This window comes from Lissotriton helveticus, chromosome 7 (assembly GCF_964261635.1).
Source record: "Lissotriton helveticus chromosome 7, aLisHel1.1, whole genome shotgun sequence".
Taxonomy (NCBI): domain Eukaryota; kingdom Metazoa; phylum Chordata; class Amphibia; order Caudata; family Salamandridae; genus Lissotriton; species Lissotriton helveticus.
Window position 1 is genome coordinate 197,543,583 of NC_136068.1, and position 20,288 is coordinate 197,563,870.

The 20,288-nt window shown below is 39.8% G+C and overlaps 1 protein-coding gene across 5 annotated transcripts in view; it reads right to left on the reverse strand.

The window, feature by feature from the left end:
- Positions 1–4,264: 4,264 nt before the first annotated feature.
- The window catches only part of HNF4A (hepatocyte nuclear factor 4 alpha), a 519,025-nt gene continuing 503,001 nt past the window's right edge, over positions 4,265–20,288 (reverse strand). For 4 of the 5 annotated variants that reach the window (XM_078651943.1, XM_078651940.1, XM_078651941.1 and 1 more), the window contains 5 exons: positions 17,192–17,279; positions 14,837–14,989; positions 12,045–12,281; positions 10,082–10,195; positions 4,265–8,915 (listed from right to left, as the gene is read on the reverse strand). In XM_078651943.1, coding sequence (XP_078508069.1) covers positions 8,773–8,915; positions 10,082–10,195; positions 12,045–12,281; positions 14,837–14,989; positions 17,192–17,279 — 735 coding nt within the window. In that variant the 3' untranslated portion in view covers positions 4,265–8,772. Of the gene's footprint in view, positions 8,916–10,081; positions 10,196–12,039; positions 12,282–14,836; positions 14,990–17,191; positions 17,280–20,288 lie in introns of those variants that run through there. The other variant, XM_078651944.1, reaches the window with a different exon arrangement.

Below are 20,288 nucleotides of genomic sequence, written 5' to 3' on the forward strand. Positions count from 1 at the left end.
CCATCTGGGTCCAATAATCTTGTATGATCGGACAATCCCATAACAGATGGTAGAAGGTCCCCACTTGGCACATCGCCTCTGGCACTGCCTTGTCTTTGCATGGCCCATTCAGTGCAGTAATGTTCTAGCATGATAGGCCTGATGTAAGACTTTTAGTTGAAGCAATCTGAACCTGGATCTTATCGCTACCTCCCTTGGGCCCAGTATTGCTTCTACACAGTCATCATCGTCTACATTTACAAGGTCTCTCTCCCATGTTGTCCTCAGCTGTCCAAGCAGGTCTGGGGAGTTTCTGATTAATTGATTTAAAATATTAGCGATATGCCTTTACATATACAAACATATTGAATAAAGTGTAACTAGGTTCATAGCATGTTTAAGCTATTAACCTGTAGTTTTGATTTTCTACTTATACTATCATTTGAACTTGAATTTTTCATGTATTGCAGGACTTTGGTATGCTAATGATACATGTTACATACAGGACAGGCCTGGCTGTATGCAAAAATTACCTTATTTACCATTAGAGAATATGTTTATAGGCATAGGGCCTAGACAAAAGCATAAACTCTTTGAAGGGTAAATCTTACAAATGTGTGCTAGATCAAAATGCTTTTAGTTTAGAAACTCCATGGGCTGGATTCACAGAACTAACTTAAGACAAAATCCTAAACTTACTACCATTTACTCATGTTGGTATTCACAGAAGGCACTTTCTCATTTTGGTATTAACAAAAGGCACTTACTCATTGATGAGTAAGTGCCTTCTAAGAATACCAAAATGAGTAAGTGCACTTAATCATTTTGGTATTCACAGAAGGTTGGACTTACTTAGGGTGAACCAGTAAACAATTGGATAGCTCAATTGAAATCCTTGCAGTCTATGTGCTGACCCATTGTATTGTGTCTGAGAAGGGTTCAGGTTGAAATTAATTGTGTGAATGTTCATCTCCAGGCAGGAACAAAGACAGTATTTTATAGAGGTTGAGAAGTGTTTAGATGTCTTTAATTGTTGTTTCTAGCAATTTTAAAGTTAATTTTCCAGCCCTGTTGGTTTACAATATCCAAGCTATCATTCATGAAGAAACATAGTGGATCCTTGTCCCACAATTTTTTACCTCAGAATTGATCATATAGAAAGGGAAACCCCCTGATGTTTAGGAGTCCTAAAGAGCTGTAATTCCCGATAATTATTCATAAAAGTGCAGCAATGTAATGCAGTTTGATTTTCAGTCTTTACCAAATCCTGATAAATGCTAAGTACGACAATTGTCAGTTGGTTGTAGGTCTACAAGTGCCTATACTAAGAATTGCCAGATGCATCATATTTTAACAATATGTGGTCTGACTTTACTGATAATAAATTGTGAGGGATCATCAACGTGGAAGACCAGCTGTATTAATAGATCCTATGTTGACCAAGGAGGACATGATGAGGAAATACATCCAGGTTTTGTGGTTTTATTGGGAAACATTTTTGATTCAGAGCACAAACTAAGGGCCCAATTCCGATCTCGATCGGAAAGCGTACTGAACAACCCGATCCGAAATGCTTTCTATACTACTCGGATCGGGGGAGTCTGACCGAACGAGTATAATGCACTTGAATGCATCCGGATACGATTCGGTTTGACTTAAATGGGAGCCTGTGGACCGAACATGTACACGGGCTCGCATTGACAAAATGGGTGGTTGGGGATAATCGTGCACCCTGTGGCGGGCACCCCTTGGTGCCTGCCATACTGTGCATAGTTAGGAAGAGGGGACCCAAGGGTACCCCACGGGCCCAATTCAGAGGGCCCTGGGTGAATGGGGAACTGCCACAGGCCCCCAAAGACCGATTCTGGCAGCCGAATTGTTCTGGTCAAACCTAAAAGGAAAAACTGTCCGAATCACTAATCATACTCGCTCATTCGGAAAACCAAGTCCATAGAGATGCGCAATTTGGTTCTGGAAGGCTCATCCTGTCCAAATGACTTCCGGAATCGATTTAGTTGGTGCTTATGGTTTCCAGGCTTTGTACTTGGTCGTTCTGAACTGTGAATAATTTGGTGGGAAACAAGGGCTCCGGATCGGTTTAGGCAATTTCGAATCCAATTCCAAGCCCTTCCGATCGCGATTGCAATCTGGCCCTAAATGTACTGTCTTAAGTAAGAGAGGAAACCTCCCTTGGTCCAATGCCAATATGGAAATTTAGAGGAGGATGCACATGAGTGATGTGAAAAAAACTAAGAGTAGCCAATTTTTGACTGTTCATAAGAAAACATTGATTTGCACTTAAAAGAAATGAATAATGAAAGATTTGGACATCTACTAGAAAACGATTTTAAGCTAATAGGCAACATATGTTTAAAATTAGGTGTGAGAAAGAAATTAAATCTGGAAAGTAGTCTCTCGGATAGAGAGAATTAAAATCCAGTGAGGATTTAGAAGGGATTGAGCTACTGAAGAGGGTGGCATATGTTTCTATGTTTTATAATAAAGGTCTTCCAATTAGTGTTCAGAAATCAAGCCCACAAATGAGCTGATGGCTGAAGATGCAGGGGCTGGTGAACTGCTCTCAAAGGATGTATATTCAAGGATTCAATAACTGAAGAACTCCTGGGCCATTGACCAAGATTGCATTTCTGTCATTGTTTGGAAGCTTTATAATGTGTATGCAATTATTTAAACCTGTCATGTGATTAGCCATGGTCGCGCCTAGAATTCTTTCAGCATGGGGAAGCTTAAATCTGATCAGTGTTTAAGAAAAGTTAATTATTGGCACCAAGAGATGATCTGTTCACCAGCAAACTTTTAGCTGACATTGTATATCTCAACATCTTACATAGGCAAATGATACTCAGAAAGCACCTGAAAGACCAGACCTGATTTGGCAAAGGGTATTTTCAAAGTACATAATATATTTGTTATGACCAGCTTGGCATGAATGGCTTGAAGGAAAAAGTAACTGCTGCATTGCTATTACACTGATTTGGAAACAGTATTTAATCCAATTGTTTGCATCCTGCGGTAGAAAAAATGATGTGATATGAGACTGCCTTTGGACTTTTTAGAAGGGATGCAGAGAATATATCAATATAATTAGGATGCTGTATGGATAGGTGGTGGGGTGCTATGGATGGAGAATGATAATGGTTAATATGAAGCCACACATCACTATGTCCTTGCCCCTCTAGTATTCAGTGTGTATACTGTACGATGTTTGACGGAGATCAATTTACAATCACCCACCAAGTTCTGGATGCCCTGCTCCTCACTAGTCCAGTGGATCTCCTGTTGATGCCATTCTATGTCCTTCAAGCCCATGGGGTGTCTGTGAATGATGTTTTTGTTTGCCAACCCATTAAATGCTGTGGTGTCTGCTTTCTTGGTTTTGGGGCTGGGCTACCTTTGGTTGATTAGTCACCATCCTTACCCCTTACCCTGAGTGGTTCCTCTCCTTACACCTGCTAGGATCCACTCATGAGCTCATGCTCTAAATTTGACATTGTGAGCAGGTGCAAACCAGTTTGGGGTGATTATCTTCTTGGAAAACCTCAGAATGCAAAGGTGGTGTTTTCTAGATGGATTGCATAAAGCACATGAGTGCCACTTTGATTTGATATGCTCCCTTTCAAAAACGATTTTGAGGGATGTCATGGAGTACAATTGTACACTTCAAACAGCACATCTGTCGTGACGTTCACTTGAATCAGAAAGAGCTGGGCTCTTGACGCTAAATGTAAAATGTGGCCAGCTTGTTGGACAGTCCCCAAATGTGGAAGAGGTTGAAATAATCCTAACATTTCATTGGCATACAAACTCACTCATCCACCCGTTCAACGACTTCCATCTACAGGGTGACTGATGCATCCATGCACTTACTCATATATCACTCATCCATCCATGCACTCCTCCACTCATGCATCCTTGCATGATTTCACCCAGTCATCTATTTATACATTCACTGACCAATTCATACTTTCGTCCAGTTACTCACTCACCATTGCATCTATCCAGGTACTCATGAACTCACCCTTACATCCATCCATTCGCCTAGTGATATGCTCCTGAATTCATCCATACATGGGTTCATTCTAAAATTCATCCACTCACCCATCCACAAAACCGCATGGACAAACTCAGCAACTAACCAGAAGCACTTTCACTTATTAGAGTTGTCAATGTTTTCTGTACCAATGTCTGCAATATGCATCTGTAACTAGACAGTGGAAAACCCATATTTTTACTGCATAACAGCATATACAATACAGTAACTGAATTAGGTTGTAGAATATTTACTTTGCATTACTATTTACACAGACTGAAGTTATGGGATGTTTTTGTTTCTCATCAGAAGGCAGTAATCCAAGAATATGTTAACAGGAAGAAGTACTAACAATGAAATTTGCAATATTGTCAAAAATGCAACTCAACATCCAGAAACAGTTGTAGTGAGTAAGGAAAGGGTGCACAGAGAGCAGCAGTTCTGTTTAAATCTCATATTTACAATATATGGTTTACAACATCATTTAAAAAGCAATGTACTTCAGAATTACAATAACTTATTTCAAAATTCATGTTCTAAGTACTCTATTTTCAGTCCCACTCTAAGGCACATTTTGGCCTCAAGGTAAGAATTACTGGCAGTTGTGGCTTCATCTGTATATCTTAATAATACAGAACAAACTTCTGGCAGACTTCAGACGTTAGAAAAAAATGACCTGTGCTCTCTAAAAAGCAAACTTTTTCACTGGTGACCACCATTGCCATGCTTTGTACCACATGGAACTATTTCACTGGGGATCCCCATTACCACACGTTTGTGACTTATTGCATATTCTTAGTTTTGGGGACTAACATGCAGATTTGGGTGCTTAAACGTATGCCACGATAAATTCCATACACTTTTGCCCAGTTAAATGTTGGCAGGTTTGACATGTTGCAACGTAATGAAGCGTGAGATATTTAATACACTTGGTAATTACTGGGAGCGTTAAATCCCACCCAACTCAAAGTTCTGACTCCTGCAGAAACAGGGGCTTCCACAGAGGTCGGAAATTATCCAACACCTTGGAATCAGAACCAAATAGTGTATGATGACACTATGGTGTCAAAGTTTGTTTACTGTCAGTTCCACTATTCAGATAATTTTGATTACATGACAATACTGAAATCCAATTGTATTTGACTTTCTTTTTTCTATGTACACTTTGCCTCTAGCATCTCTGTATCATCCACAAACGCAAACCTAAGGAGATGCTTTCTCTAGCTACCTGCAAATTAAACAAGGATTGTTTGCATTTTGTCATAAGCATGACCTTTTTAAAAAAAAATCTTAAACAAGTTGTCTTCATCTTTGTTCCCCTAGATTTGCATTTCTTTTCTTCTTCACATTACATTATTTTACAGTGGCATAATGCTAGTGTTCTGGTATTTGGGTGAGCTGAGTAGATAATTTTAGCCTGTAGAGGTTTCATAGAATTAAGCATTAAATAACAATTAACTGATTTCCTAAAGTCAGATATATGCTCCTGTGGGGTTAGTCCTAGACTTGGAACAAAAGTCATACTTTCTTGGAGTCTACAAACACGCATGTGTAAACATTTATGCATTTGGAATGCAACAGTTGTACATTTCAAAAATTGGATACTGCAATGATAGGTGCATGTGCACTTGCTAATGTTTCTTCTCTGCAGAGAAAATATTTTACCCATGGAGAAAGCCTTTCCATACACCCGACCAATTCTGTCGGTGTTCCTTCTTTCCCACTGTGTAACTCCTACCCTTAACATGAGAGAACAGCAGATTGTTTTCAGGGTGGAACACTATAAGCAAAGATTTTGTGAATTCTCACCAACTTTTGTTAATTAATCTTTGTAGTTGTCCCCACCATGGAATGCTAAACACCTACCCCAAAAAGTGGATGTAACCATATGTAACATCACAAAAAAGCGCCATGATTTTCTACGTTTTTTCATGTTTTGTGACTGTGTGGAATTTGCACCTGTAAATGCTCTGATTAACACAAATAGGCATCAGTTTGTTGCACAAATAACTTTGTGAATCTGGACCCAATGCTACCAGTAAAAAAGGTGATGAAAATCTACAAGTCAGGATATGCACACCACATGGCAAAATGTAAGGACTATCTTTTTTGTGCATAAATATGGCTACTAATGAGAAACATAAACCTTAACACTAGCTAAAGCTAATCACAACCTTAAGGTTCTAAAACAACTGTTGGCCACCACTAAAAAGAGTCGCATTGATAATACCATGTATAAAATACCATGTAAAAAGAACGTTTTTACATTGAATTGTGCTATAATCTGAAATGATGAACCACCAGATGTGTCCACCAGCCTTTCTGATCTCAGAAGCAATTCGAAAATCATTTCCCAAAACTCTTCACAGATCAAGAATGCTTTCTAGTGTTTTTTCTTTTATATACTGCAGGAAGCTGTGAGACCTAATGAGAAATCTCCAGCCACTTGACACAATAATATTGAGAACCTAGGGATTCCTAAAGATGGATGACATAGGTATAATTGGTCATTGGCCACTCCTCATGGGAGACATTACAGCAACATCCCCCAAAAAGTTTGTTTAAGTTTCAAAAGACATAGACAAGGTATAGATGGATGTTGGGTTTCCTACAAGTGCTCAATGCATGTAGTAAAAGATCACCTACAGAATGTTGTGCTTCACAGTCTTCACTTTTGAAAGTCGCGTTTCTTTTATTCACGCAACAAATGAAACAGTTCACTATTCCTGCAACAAACGAGACAGTTCACGACCTCTGGCTTCCTTGCTGAAATTCCTTAATTGCAAACATAGAAGTTTATTTTTGATCAAATCAAGGGCACACCGGAGACAGTTTTGGCAAAAACACACAAAGTCTTTCACCCGTTCCACCAAACAGTACTTTCTTGTAAATCAATGGCAGTGGTAGTTGCAGCATTTGTCATATGCCAACTTTGCTTTGGCATCCTAAGTTTCTTTCCTGGTGGTGGAGTCAGTGTCCAGTAGAGTCATCGTCGGCCATTTTGAATTAGTGGTAAAACCCAATGGCAGCTTAAGTTTGATTGTATGGGAGGACTTTTGTAGTTTCAAAGACAAAGCGTCCTATCAGGCACATTGCATCTTTGTTAGCGGAACAGCTCTCTCTGTTTGACTGGGTGACACATAAAGGCCACATCTTCAAAGAGTTATCTCATCTGTTTGATTTTTGACTGTATAAGATATGAAGCTAGCAGTCGCTTATCCAATGACAGTAATGACATCTTTGCCATCTCTGTGTAAGATTCAGGCTTCTGTTACTCAAAAAAATTGTTATCTGATGCAATTAACAGCATTTAATCACCAATTAATGTAAGAATAAATAATTGCATTTATTATTCACTGCAATGTGAAATAAAAAGTCATGTCTAGGCATTTTTTAACCATTCAGGTAAGACTAGCCAGGAACACTGAATCTAAAAAGAGTTATTCCTGGAAATGCTACCACCGATCAAATAATATTGTTTTCGGTTACTGCTGTACATCCATGGCCCTAGTACTTTAAGTGGACAGTCTCATGATATTTGTACTGAGAGAGTGCCCGGTGCCATCTGACCGCCCAGGGATGTGTATTAATAAATATGTTTCGTTTTGGGAAGAGGCAGCACAGCTTGAAAGTGGGCATTGATCTACTTGCGATTGTTGCCCCCATGGTGACCCCATAGTACCCGTTTGTTCTCAGGGTGCCATTACTGACTTGTCGTAATGGCAGACAGCTGAATGGTGTTATGCTATGAGTTGAAGCTCCAAAAATGAGGGTCGTGCAGGACAGTCGCCATGAAGATGACCACAAGCAAATCATAGTCAACTATGTTAAGGTAAGTTTTTCCTTTTCTGTGAGACCAAGGGAGACCAGGTTGGGGCAATCTAATAATTAAATAATTTGAGGCTCTCTTTGTAAGGTGAATACAATAGATGCACCTCTACAATGCCTATCATCACAATGAGGTTTTTGTATAAAAGATGGAAAAGGTAATGGTGAGTCTTAAAAGCAAAAATGAACTGATCTAATTTAATAGCAGTTGATCCACGCTTGTGGGCTACAGAAGTAAATCAGGGACACAATTTCTTGATCTGTTGGGTAATGAGGAGAAGCACCTCAAATGTTCTAGGTTCTATACTAATAAACAACAATCAAACACTAAACCTACCCAGAAAGCTCAAAGAAGACATCTTGGTAATATCAGCCAAAGTTAGTCCTCTTTAAATGTTATTGTGCATGAAGTTTTAGACTCTAGAGTATACCCAAATGGTCTTCAAGATATTGTTAGACAGTTTTGTAGGATAGATGTACCTAACTTATCATAGGTATGTCATATAAAATTAAATTAATCTTAGTTCCTCATTAGATGTCATTACTGGTTAGTGCAACATGCTATTTTACAGGCCAGGAGAGTTAGGATTTCATATATATAAATTATTTTCCTAAACTAAAAGAAGGCCATAAACAGCTAAAAAAATATAGATACATCTTTATGTTTCCCTATTATTCACAGATCACAGGTCTGATGGTTGCTGTTCATAAAAATAGATGAGACTTTTTGTGTAGTTTAATTGTGCCTTTTTTTAGAACGCATCTTTTAACAATCCGCTGGTCTTGGCACAACAATGTCCAATCAGTTGTTTTCTGTTCGCCTTGATGATGTGAGTCTCAACTGTTTCTCAAAACTGAGTCTTTTCAGAGTTCCTGATAGTTATTTTTTTTCTTTTCCTTAGTACAAGGACGAGCTACATTGCTTCCTGTTTTGTGATGGTTGCTTGAGGAATTGACGATGGTTGTTTAGATATAGCAGTAATTGCACCCGGGATCACTTTATAATGCTCAGGCCCGGACACCGATGGTGGTGAAGGCTGTGGTGTTTCAGGAGTAGCTGCAAAAATAATGAGGAGAACAACAAATCAATATAGAGAACTATTTTCTAAACTGAAGTTGTTTTAGAACATTCTTCTACAGTAGTCATTCCCATTTTGGACTTGATTGACACATTTTATCTTTAAGAGAGTGTTTAAAAGACTTTCATATTAGTAGTCACTTACAATCGTCTAAGGATGTATAAAGAAAACTGAAAGGAAGCACCTTGAGGGAAAGAACTTTGCAGACCAGTTTCTGGTAGAAATTGGCAGAAATGAGACTCCCCTTGCTGGTTGCAGGTATGGTTCAGGTGGATGGTGGGTGGAATGGTGGGCTGATGGGGGATCTGTGATGGATACAGCTTCTATTTTAGCCTTGTGGCTCGTCTCACACCTCAAATACCCCCTCACATGTACAAAGTCATGTTTACCTGATTGGCTGGTATACTCTTTTTGTGACTTTTGCCTACTGCAATTGAAGTTGGTGGGAGTTTTAAAGTTGTTGAAAGGATTCCACCGTGAGACACTGACGTTAGCACCTGTGGCAATGATGGGGAAAGTGGAGCATAGGGTTATAGCATGTAACTGCGAGCGGTATGCTAGTGTTTTTCTGTGTCCTGCTACAGTGGTGGACGGGTAATGGTTTTATTAAAGTACTCTTTCCTTTCAATCTTCCCATGTTATATGTCTTTTGAACACTGATGCATCTTCAATTTCTGCACATTTTACTGTTTGTGCACATTTTAAAATTGATAATACAACTGCTTGTGTAATGCCACTTAAAATCGTCAATGACACAGAAACATTGCCATAAAGGGCAGAAGGAACTTCTAACAATCAGCTCAATCCAAGGTTTTACATTAGTTCATTTGGTTTAGATTAGGACAATAATTGACCCACTAACACAACGTTTTATTGGAATTAGGAAATGCCTTTTAGTTGCAGGATTTGTATTCTCCATGATAGCAAAAAGCAGTCAGCATAGAAAGATGAGACCTGATTTAGCCCTAGAGTTGACTGAGATTGTAAATTATTTAACCATCAGAACTTTCTGGTGGAAATTTTTATGAACCAGCTATTTTGAAACTGATGCAGATTTTACTCGGTTGGCAATATAGTGTTTGTTGAAGTTCAGGAAACAGTGTTTAAATATACATTTCAAATCTTATAAAAAAGAAATACCTACTCATTTGTCCATGCGCGACTAGTGTATTGGCAACAATAACGTTTGTTGCTAGATGCTCTTGGACAAGGTGAGGATGCAGTGGATGGTGCGCGTGTGGTGTCTCGTTTGTAGATCCTAGACAAATTCATTCAGAGAGTGTTAAAAGACCATAAGAGAAATGTCCATACATTAAGAAAGAGGCTGAACTACAGCAGATGTAGGTCTTGTTGTAAAAGTACACCAACACAAATATTTGAGGTGAAGAACACATTAATTAAGCAGAGGGAGACGATGGATAATAATCTTGCATGTTTGTCAGAATTATAGATCACATTCGGAAAAAAGTTGACATATTACTCAATATTATGCAGCCTACCAAATCAGGTCCTTGAGGAATGTACATTGTATAGTCATGAAATGGCAGTAGAGGCTACCCCATAGACAACAATGTCTTCAATAAATGCACCTGAACATATCACTTTGTAAAGCTGTTTATTAGGCTTGGCATTAGGCAGGGGCTTTTGATTTTACTAAAATTATATGTATAATATACCTTCTTAAACGGGCTCTCAGCTGGCTCTCTTAATCCATTGGTCTGTTATTGTGTCATTCACATTTTCTTCCGCCCACTACAGCATATTGTATAGGGCATGGGGTCAGTCCACTTCAGCCATTACTTTAATTCATTGTGAGGGACGACATTTTGCTCTTTCAAAAGGAGCACATTCACATACAAAAAAGTGTCCTTAAATGCCATGAAATATTGCAGCAAAATGTGGTTTTTGAGACCGAAAAATATTTTTTGTAACTTTTTCGATCAGTAGTTGAATTAATCCAGATAGCCTCTATTCTTCCCATCCTTCTTTTGTTATTCAGGCAATACTTTTCGTAAAAACTATGTTTATCTTTGTCTGAACTTAGTTTTTTAATTTCATGATCATATTTCTTTAGGCATGATGATCACTGCATCACCACAGTTGAGATTACATATTGAATTCGCTACCTAAAATGAAAGTCAAAAGCATGCCTGGGAGACCTAGGTCTTGATTTAATTAGCGTCAGATGGCCTGCTGTTTCACCAGGGGGACGGAGTAAATTACCACCAAGCTGGCAGTCATTTATAAGGCATTGGCAATGCATTTTCTGTTTGGACAGGACTGCATCAGCAGGAAGGAGCCCTATACCAAACAGATTATTTTATTTATTTAAAAAAACTGATTTTATTTTTGAAAATTTAAATTGCAATAGGTCCCTCAACATGGGAGTCCTCTCCCATGGCGAGGGGGCCTTTTAGCAGTTTGCACTACCTCTTATCACCAGTATATTCCTGGTGGTGACAGGCCATAAAAACTGCAATTTCGCCAATCAAAATTAGGTGGGCAGAATGACAGGTCAGCCTCCGACAGCAATTACTCCATAGGGCCATCGGAGGTGATTTTTCACAGTTGAGACAGAGTAGTGTCAGCCGTGATTAACCCTAAGGTCTGCCCGCATTAAATTCGGCAGGCAGACCACATTCTTGGCTGTAAGGAAACCCCAACGCTGTTGCGACGGAGTATCCTTACCACCAAGAATTTAATCAGGCCCTTACTCTTGGCTTTGCGAATAGTTGTACCTGTAGTGAAGTGAGACATATATTTAAGGAAATCCAAACTACTGATTGCCTGGAAGGCCTTGATGCCTGATGAAAAGCCCCAGCAATATAAAACCAGGTCTTACAAATGGGAAGCTGGAATGCAATGTTGTTCCAATTGTGTCTGCAAAACTAACATCTGCCTTTAAACTGTTTAATTATGGCAGTATCACATAAAGCTCAAATAAAACATCCTGTCTGAAAAAGCAGATTAAGAGTGTGGCTGAAACTTATTGGTAAACATTTTGAACAGCTGTTTTCAGCCTTCTCTCATCTTCTGTACACGTTTCGGTCTTGTATTCTTGACAAATGTATTTCAGATTTAATAGTTTGTGCACTGTTCATACTAACCTCCTAGAAGCATCTCTTGGAGCAGATTGTCAATCTTGGCCATTCCAAAGAGTTTGACAAATTGAATCTGCTCTATCATTTGCCAGGTTATGCTCTGGAGTGTAGGGAGCAGAAGCAGCAGTTCGCCGAAGCGACCCCGGGAGTCGTACTGCCTGTCGTTGATGTAGTCCTCCAGACTGACCTGCACTTGGTAGCGCATACGTTTGATTTTGGTAGGATCACTCAACCCCTTAGCATCTAAAAAAAACACAGAGAATAAATATATTATTTTAGGATCTTCGCTTGTGTCCTTGTGGTTAGAAAACAACGAGGTATCCAGTCTTTCTAAGTAAATGAGTACTTAGAGTTTGTGTCTAACTGATATTTCGAAAGCTTAATTTACATAGTTACACAGTTACCAAATTGAATTTCTTAGTTCAGTTTTCCACGTGTTCCTGGTTTACAAAGTTACACATTGTTTTGTTGTTTTTACTTGTTTTATTAACTAACGCTCAGCAATATTTTAGTAGGACTATACAGAGGAGAAACACGTTTGGTGATCTGTTTGTTTAAATTAGATTAACTTATGTGTGAGTTGCTTCTTGTCTGCTGATCACAACAATGATTGCACGTTATCAATTCTTAGAGTTTGCCCTGATTTTGTGATATTTCAAAACACAAATAATGATGGACGAAGCGTTTGAGCAAATCAAACACTCCCCCAGATCTGTGACTGGGGGTAAATGTTTTGCCATTGTGCAACATTCCGTTCATCATCTTGTGTGTTTTGCTGTTCATCCTATGTGGGAAGGGTATGCCCAGACGTTGGTCCCGTGCTCACTAAGCCACTGGAGTCAAGCTATCCTGGCTGATGAAGGCTGATAGCCAGAAACCGGTCCTAGGATGCTTGATTCGGTCCAGGGAAGACATGGCTTCGCAGTTCGGTCTGGACTATTCCCATGAGGCAAAGGATCAAGACTGATTTGCATATGACCATGTCTGAACTGGGGTGGCTTGGTGAGCAAAATAATGATGGATTAAACCCAGATCTGTGACTGGGGGTGAATGTTGTGCCATTGTGCAACATTCCGTCCATCATCTTGTGTGTTTTAAAACACAAATAATCACATGAACTTGAATAGCAAATTACCTAATTGCCTTGTCTTGCAAGAAAAAAACTACGATTTCTAGAAATCTGCTCAAAATATTGCATCAGGTAACTTATAATTATCCCCAGATTTGAAGTTTTCACAGGAAATTCCCTTTTCTGGGATTTGCAGGCATGTCTGATTGTCATTCTGGGAAGAGGACGACATAAGAAGAACATTTGGTGAGGAGTCCAAGCTCTATGTTGTTGATGCACAATGGAAAACAAAAAAGATGTTCTAAGTGACGAATACCAATAGTTCCATGCCTGCTCACAATGGATCGCTGAAGAGACATACTTAAGTTTGTCTCAAGAGAACAGGACCTCAGGAGCTGTAGAGCTTTTTTAGACACTCACACTTTTCAGTGCTAGAAAGCGGAGCATGTTGAGTTTCTTCCCTGCAGGCCTTGCCCTCACACCAATCCCCTGCACTTGTACTGATGGTAGCCTCTTCTCTGCATCACTGCATCTAGACATATCCTGCCGCACTTACCTTTGCATACCAGGTAATGCTACCAGGAGGCATTCTGAATTGGCTTTTGCTGTGCTTGATTGAGGAATGAGTCACCTCTGGACACTTAAGGAGCCTAAGGCCAGCGGGTTATTGTTGATAATTCTTGGGCAGTTACTACTGGCTATTAAGTATTTCCATGATCACAGAGAAGAGTATCGCCAGTTGCTCGTCTTCAGCTGAGTTTATCTGGAATGGTTGTTCCTTTTGTTTCATTCAATTCTCTATGTATTTTTTTTACCACTAAACCTCATTGTTACCATCTTTTTTGGATCCACCATTTTCCTCGAGCTTCTCCCATCTCCAATGTGGGCGATCATCTCGGACAGTGTTGAAGAAAGGCCACTCTTTGGTATAAAACCAGGTGTTTTGGGGGAAGGTGAGGTTTATGGCGTAAATGGTTACACAGTCTGCTGTCGCTTATATTTTACATTTCTGAACACAGTTCATGGCTTATTGGCGAGTTGTGTATTTTTGGTCCCACTGGAGTGTATAGCGCCAACTGTTTGCTTGTTCAGCATCTCCTAACTCCTGATCCCCCACTGGCCTTTCCTAATCTACTTTGTGATAAATTCACTGTTGCCGTGGCACATTCAAAACCGGGCTGTAGATCCCAGGCCACCTGTACAAACTCCTTCAGAGGATCCATATGTTTTGCCCTTTGCGCCACACACCAGGACACCTATCCTCTCAGTGAGGATGTTTTTGATCAGCAAGCCGGAGGCACTTTTTAACAGTGATCACCCAGAATCTCGAAAATTCCTATCACATTATGTTACAATGCATTTAAATGAAGCTTAGCCCCCTAATTTCATCCGTCCCTTACAATGGTGGAAGTTTCAAAGCCTGTCGATAGGTTTCTCCAAAAATCGAGGTGTTTCGTTGTGAGTAGGTCATGTGCTTTAACCCAGCTTCAGGCTTACTTTGGGTTTGTATTCAGACCCTGGTTTAACTGTAAGAGCTTCTCCTAAGAGTCAAGTGTGCATTTGATGCTCCGTTTGTTTGAGCATCTTAGCTACTCGGAGATCGCACATGCTTGCACAACATCCACACTGAAGCTAATGTACCACCCTTACTCCTTTATCCTGTTTCCCAGGGTAGAAATTGTTATTTTTGGGTGTAAATAACATAGTATCTTAAAGTACATATACATACCAGGGTCAAAAAATATAATTGCTTTTAGGCAGGAATATTCATTGTCATCGATCTGGAGATCTTGGAATGGTAGAACCAGTTCATCCAAAATTCTGACAGCGACACGGCCCACTTCAAGTTCTGGACAGTTTCGTGGAATTATGTGGTCATTTCCTGGAAGAGAAATTGCCATGTTACTGAAAAATGATTCTTAGGTACTTATATTAGAACTGCCCCTCTGCCTGCAGGCAACCCAACATTGAAAAAGACCAATGGAAAGTTTTGGTCAGCGGGTAAGAAGTAAGTGGGCCCTACTGGGTTCTAAGCTAAGCCCTAGAGTGATGCTATGTCCCACCTGTAGGAGCTTAGGAGCATAGGATTTTGTTTCAAAGACAACTTTCCCCCTTACATGGGAAATCCATAAATGTCCATTAATATAGCAAGGATGGCCAGTGCCTTTATGCAGTCCCCCCATTCATAGTTTGGAGATCACTGACAGAATGTCGGAAACAGAAATATCTTGTGGACAGAATATCATGTCAAAAATATCAAGGACCAATACATTGTGAAGGCAAGTGCATTCAGTAAGTACAGATTTACTATTCTTAACTCCACATCTACGGTGCTTGAGTTATATATCATCAAGGTACATATATATGGAGTCAGATATTGTAAAACTTTGCTTACCTATAAAACCTTACCATCACAATATTTTTGTCCTTGATATTCTTGGAATTACATTTTGTCCACACAGCATTTTTTTTGTTCTCCAATATTTTGTTTAACCACCACAGTTTGATAGTAAAAAACAGCCATTATATGAGTCCTGAGCATCATTCATGCCTCTCGGCCCTGGGCCAGTGCACCTTCTTGACTGTTGTTAACTAAGCCATGGAGACTCTCCATCCCTCCTTGTGACTTCTGTTTTCTATTGCTGAATATCTCCTGCTAATTTACTCAGAGCCATATTATATGTGTTCATTCTCACCTCCCACTCCATCTTTGACTGACTTACATACATTCTTTCCTTGTCACACATTTACTCCACTGATGCCTGGAATGGGTGTACGTATACAGTTCTGCGCTTCACATCCAGAGCAGTGGTTATCATAAAATCTGTTTTTGTATACAAAACTGGTTGAATCTGCTCTTCCCTTACCCTTTCCATAAGAAACTGTTTTTTGTATTGGTATGGCCTCATTAGTTTTAACAGTATGCGCTGGAAAACTATTGTGTGATGTTTTAGACATGGTTTTTAAATACTTTTTTTTTTTTAATTACAAAAAAATTCAAGCTCAAATCTGGAATATTTACATGCAAGGAAAGGCCAGGGATGTCAGAAAAGTGAATAGGTAGTAGATAGGATCAGGAGAAAGCTTCCGGTTGTGTTTTCAACAAGGGAGTGCATTTTGGATTGTGAAGAAAACCCAAAATTAGGGTGGATTCCTTCTCTAGTCGATACCTGACATGAACATGATAAAAAGCTCCATGGTGTCTAAACAGTCATATTTTTGCCTTTGGTTCAACTATGACACACCACCAGAATTAGCTACCATGAATCTTCAATACCTATACATCATTGAATTTAAAAAATAAGTATACATACATATTTTCTAATTTTTTTTTAATTCTAAGGTTTTTTTATCACTCTAAAGCAATATTTTAGTATTTAATATATATTTTACAAGAGGCGTTTCTATGCACATAATCATGTTGTAATTGGGGGTGGTATGCACCCACTGAATTTATGGGAGGAGTAACATTAATTGTTTGCATCCATCCTCATCAGCCACCACTTAGATTCATAGTAATAATCACATATCTGTTCTTCAGCGCAGTCACCAAGGAAATAGTAAGTGCCCTTCGAAGTCTGGTTGCATGGTACTGGTACCCCACTAGAGTATATGTGTTACCTCTTCTATACCGCAGTGGGGGTGGGGGGGGGGGCGCTCGAGCTCCAGGGGGTCCCCTGCGGAACTGGGCATTGGCAGCGAGCCCCTGGGCTGAGAGCTCCTGAATGGCTCCGGGTCTCCATGTACTTTTCAGGGGGGCACCTTCAAGTTTTATTATGGCACTTCAATAGCGGGACCAACAGTAAAATAGTAGGAGGGAGCTGCAAGCCGAAATGCATTGGCCATTTTGATTGGTGCATAACATTAATATTTTTTATTGAAAATAAATTGTTTTTTCTCATGCTTCTAGCAAGAGGTGTCCCTACTTTGTGGCAGAGGAATTCGACAGGCAGACAGAAAAAACCAGAGGTACACACACACACACGCACCCACACACACCTGCTCCAATCCACTCACCCATGCAAATACAGTATAGCACAAAATCATATTTCATTGCATTGACAACATTCCCAAAAATGTTTACCTAAAAGTAAAATATCTTTGTAAACCATTGACCGCTTGGCAGCTCCTAATAACAGGTGTTCTCCTGCATGTGCTCTTAGCAAAGCAACCTAGAAAAAAACAAAAATCATTGATTTAGAAGAAGCTATCTCGATGATGTACTGGTAACAATTCTTTAAAATATACAGAGTGGGCTTTGGCTCTGCTTAGTGGAGTATTGCTCTATCACTATTATTTTGTTATTTGGAATATCACTTCACCTACCTGGAAGTGTCTTCAGTGAAACACGCGAGGACTATTTTACGTCTGATACATACACTCAAAGATCACGCAGTTACCCCCATTCACTTCTTTATCTCCTATATGTATGCTGGATAAAACGTGATCCTTTATTGTTATTGTTTATTGTTATTGTCCCCGGTAGTGGCAAAAACAAAAGTGCAGACTTTAATATGGTAAATAGCATTTCTATATGCATAACATGAAAACAGTATTTGTGAATGCCTATATTTACATGGGTTGGCACATTAAACTCAGAACATAGGACTTTGCCAATGCTTGTTTTTGAATGCAATAAAGTGTCTACTCATGAAATTCTGCAACTTACGATTTTTGTTGGAATAAAACAGAATCATTGTTTGGATATACTACAATGTTTATGAGTAATCACAATTTAACATATGTTGTGTATATGCAGCCCATATATTTTGTTAACAAATTCTTAAGTGCAATTTGAAATAAGAGGCAAATTTTAGAAGTAAATGTAAAGTTCCTGCAAGCTCTTGCAAAGGAAACAAAGAATGGCCCACATAAGCAGCGGGAAAGCTTCTTGTGTGAAAGGACCATTGTTTTTTTTGTTTTACACCAACACAATTCTGCTTTATGAGTTTGTGGAAAACAACCAAATGACTTGGGGGCTGAACCAACATGGAAGGCTGTCAGTCATTTACTTGTTCCCACATTACAGCCACCTCTCTGATCGTTGCATTGTAGGCATTAACCCCCAGATGCATCAAGCATCCATTTTGCGATTCCTTATTAGCGAAAAATAAGGAATCGCTAATAAGGAATAGCAAAATGCTATGCAAGAAGAACTCGCTCAAAAAATAGCGAATTCTTAAAATTCCTTACTTGCGACTCGCAAATTGCGAGTCGCAATTAAGGAATACCTCTCCCTTCATTCCTATGGGCCTAGAGGCCCATCGGAATGATTGGGAAGACATTCTCAATTTGCGAATCGCAATTCGTGAATCGCAAATTGAGAATGCGATTTCAAGGGTGCAGGGGTGTCCAAAGGACACCCTGTTGCACCCCTGAAATTGATCTGTGCACATGTGTTGCGCACACACATGCCCTTAGGGCATGTGTATGCACAACATGAAACTTTGAAAAATGCACAAAAGAGCATTTTTCTAAGTTTTTGTAAATTACCATGAAGTTCAACTTCATGGTAATTTCCCACTCCTATTTGCGAAATCACAATTTTTTTAACTTTGATGCATTGCATTTAAGGAATCTCAATTTGAGATTCCTTAAATGCAAGTAATCGCAATTTAGCGATTTCTTAATTTGCGATTTTTGCATTTGGGATGATGCATCCCAAATGCAAAAATACCGGTCACAAAGGGGCAGATTCTCAGAATCTGCCCCTTTGCAAGCGGATTCTAGCTTGATGCATCTGGGCCTTAGATCCCTGCTAGGCAGGCACGGATTTCTAAATATTGCGGGTGGTTTTCTGCAAAGGCGAGAAGGTGAAAGCCACTGCCAACCTTATGGGCGGGTGGGTCACCTGCCAGGGTCTAAATGAACCCATAGGGGTCTTATTCTAGCACACTTTCCAGTGTATGCATGAAATGGAGGGACCTTAATGGCAGAACACATTCTGCCCATGTCCCATCAGATCTTAAACTTTGAGGCGTTTGTTGAGTGGTTTGACTACTTGGAAACCGCAACCACCAAAACTCACTCAGGTTATCTCGAGTCTTCTTTCTTGTGTTATCAGCTCTTGTCAGGCAATTCCATATCATACCATTTCTATTTTTGTATTGCACCAAAGTCCAGAAGGAAGCAAGCAGATGTGGAAATTCGAAGGTACCAGAAAATTATTCAAAGACATAGAGTGTTAAGAATCTATTAAAAGCGAGAAATTGTTCAATTTGTCTATGGGTGTCTGTGTGAGTTGAATGAGGAACATGCAATGCCTGAAAACAATTTTCTTCCTGCTTTCTTCCTCTTCCTCCTGCTTTGTTTCCCTACTGATTTCTTTCTTTTTGGCAGATTAGAATAAAATAGTAGGTTTTACTAAATAAAACAAGACCAAAACGACAATAATCCAATCAGTAGAACCGGATATGTGTAGATTTAAAGATGTCAGTGAAAATAGTGACAAAAAAGCATCTGGATAGCTGGTTTCGCCGGAATGAGACAACAATACAATCTTAGGCCAACCGCAATGGAGCGCAGGCCTGCAACAGGGACCCAGTTAGGCTCGTTGAATGAGAGTGCCTTAAATTGGGGTTGTGAAGCATTGCGAGATTCTGCGTTGAGGGCGCATCGCAGACCTAGGTGATGCGCCGGTTCCGAGGAGCTGCAGAACTGAGATTCGGGGTCCTGCATAGTCGAGGCTGCCATTGATGAAAGATATGCGATGTGAAGGTCTAAGACAATGAAGCTTCACACAGCGGTGGGTCCAATGCGGGATGTGAGGACGATTCTGGGAGAATAATTGAAACAGCGGTGATGCGTTGGCTGTGCTCGGGTTTGCACTGCGCAGCAGAAGAGGTGCGTTGGTTCTACTGGATCCACAGATGGCTGGCAGGGCACCTTCAGGTCCACCTCCAAGGCTCCAGTAATGGAGTGGCACAACATAGCAGGGTAGGACTCACAGATGCCAGAGTCTAGGTGCTGGGTTCAAGGTTGTTGGAGCCTTCAGTCCCGAGTCTGGAGCCCTGTCAACTAGCTCTTGGAGTCACAACCATGATGGAAGACAGGCACAAAATGTATGATTATTTGTATTGTAACAACCCAATTGTACAGGGGAAGACAATTTTTGTAATGATCCATGCAATGATCAATCTAACTGAATATTATTGATGGCAAATCACCCCAGATACACAGTT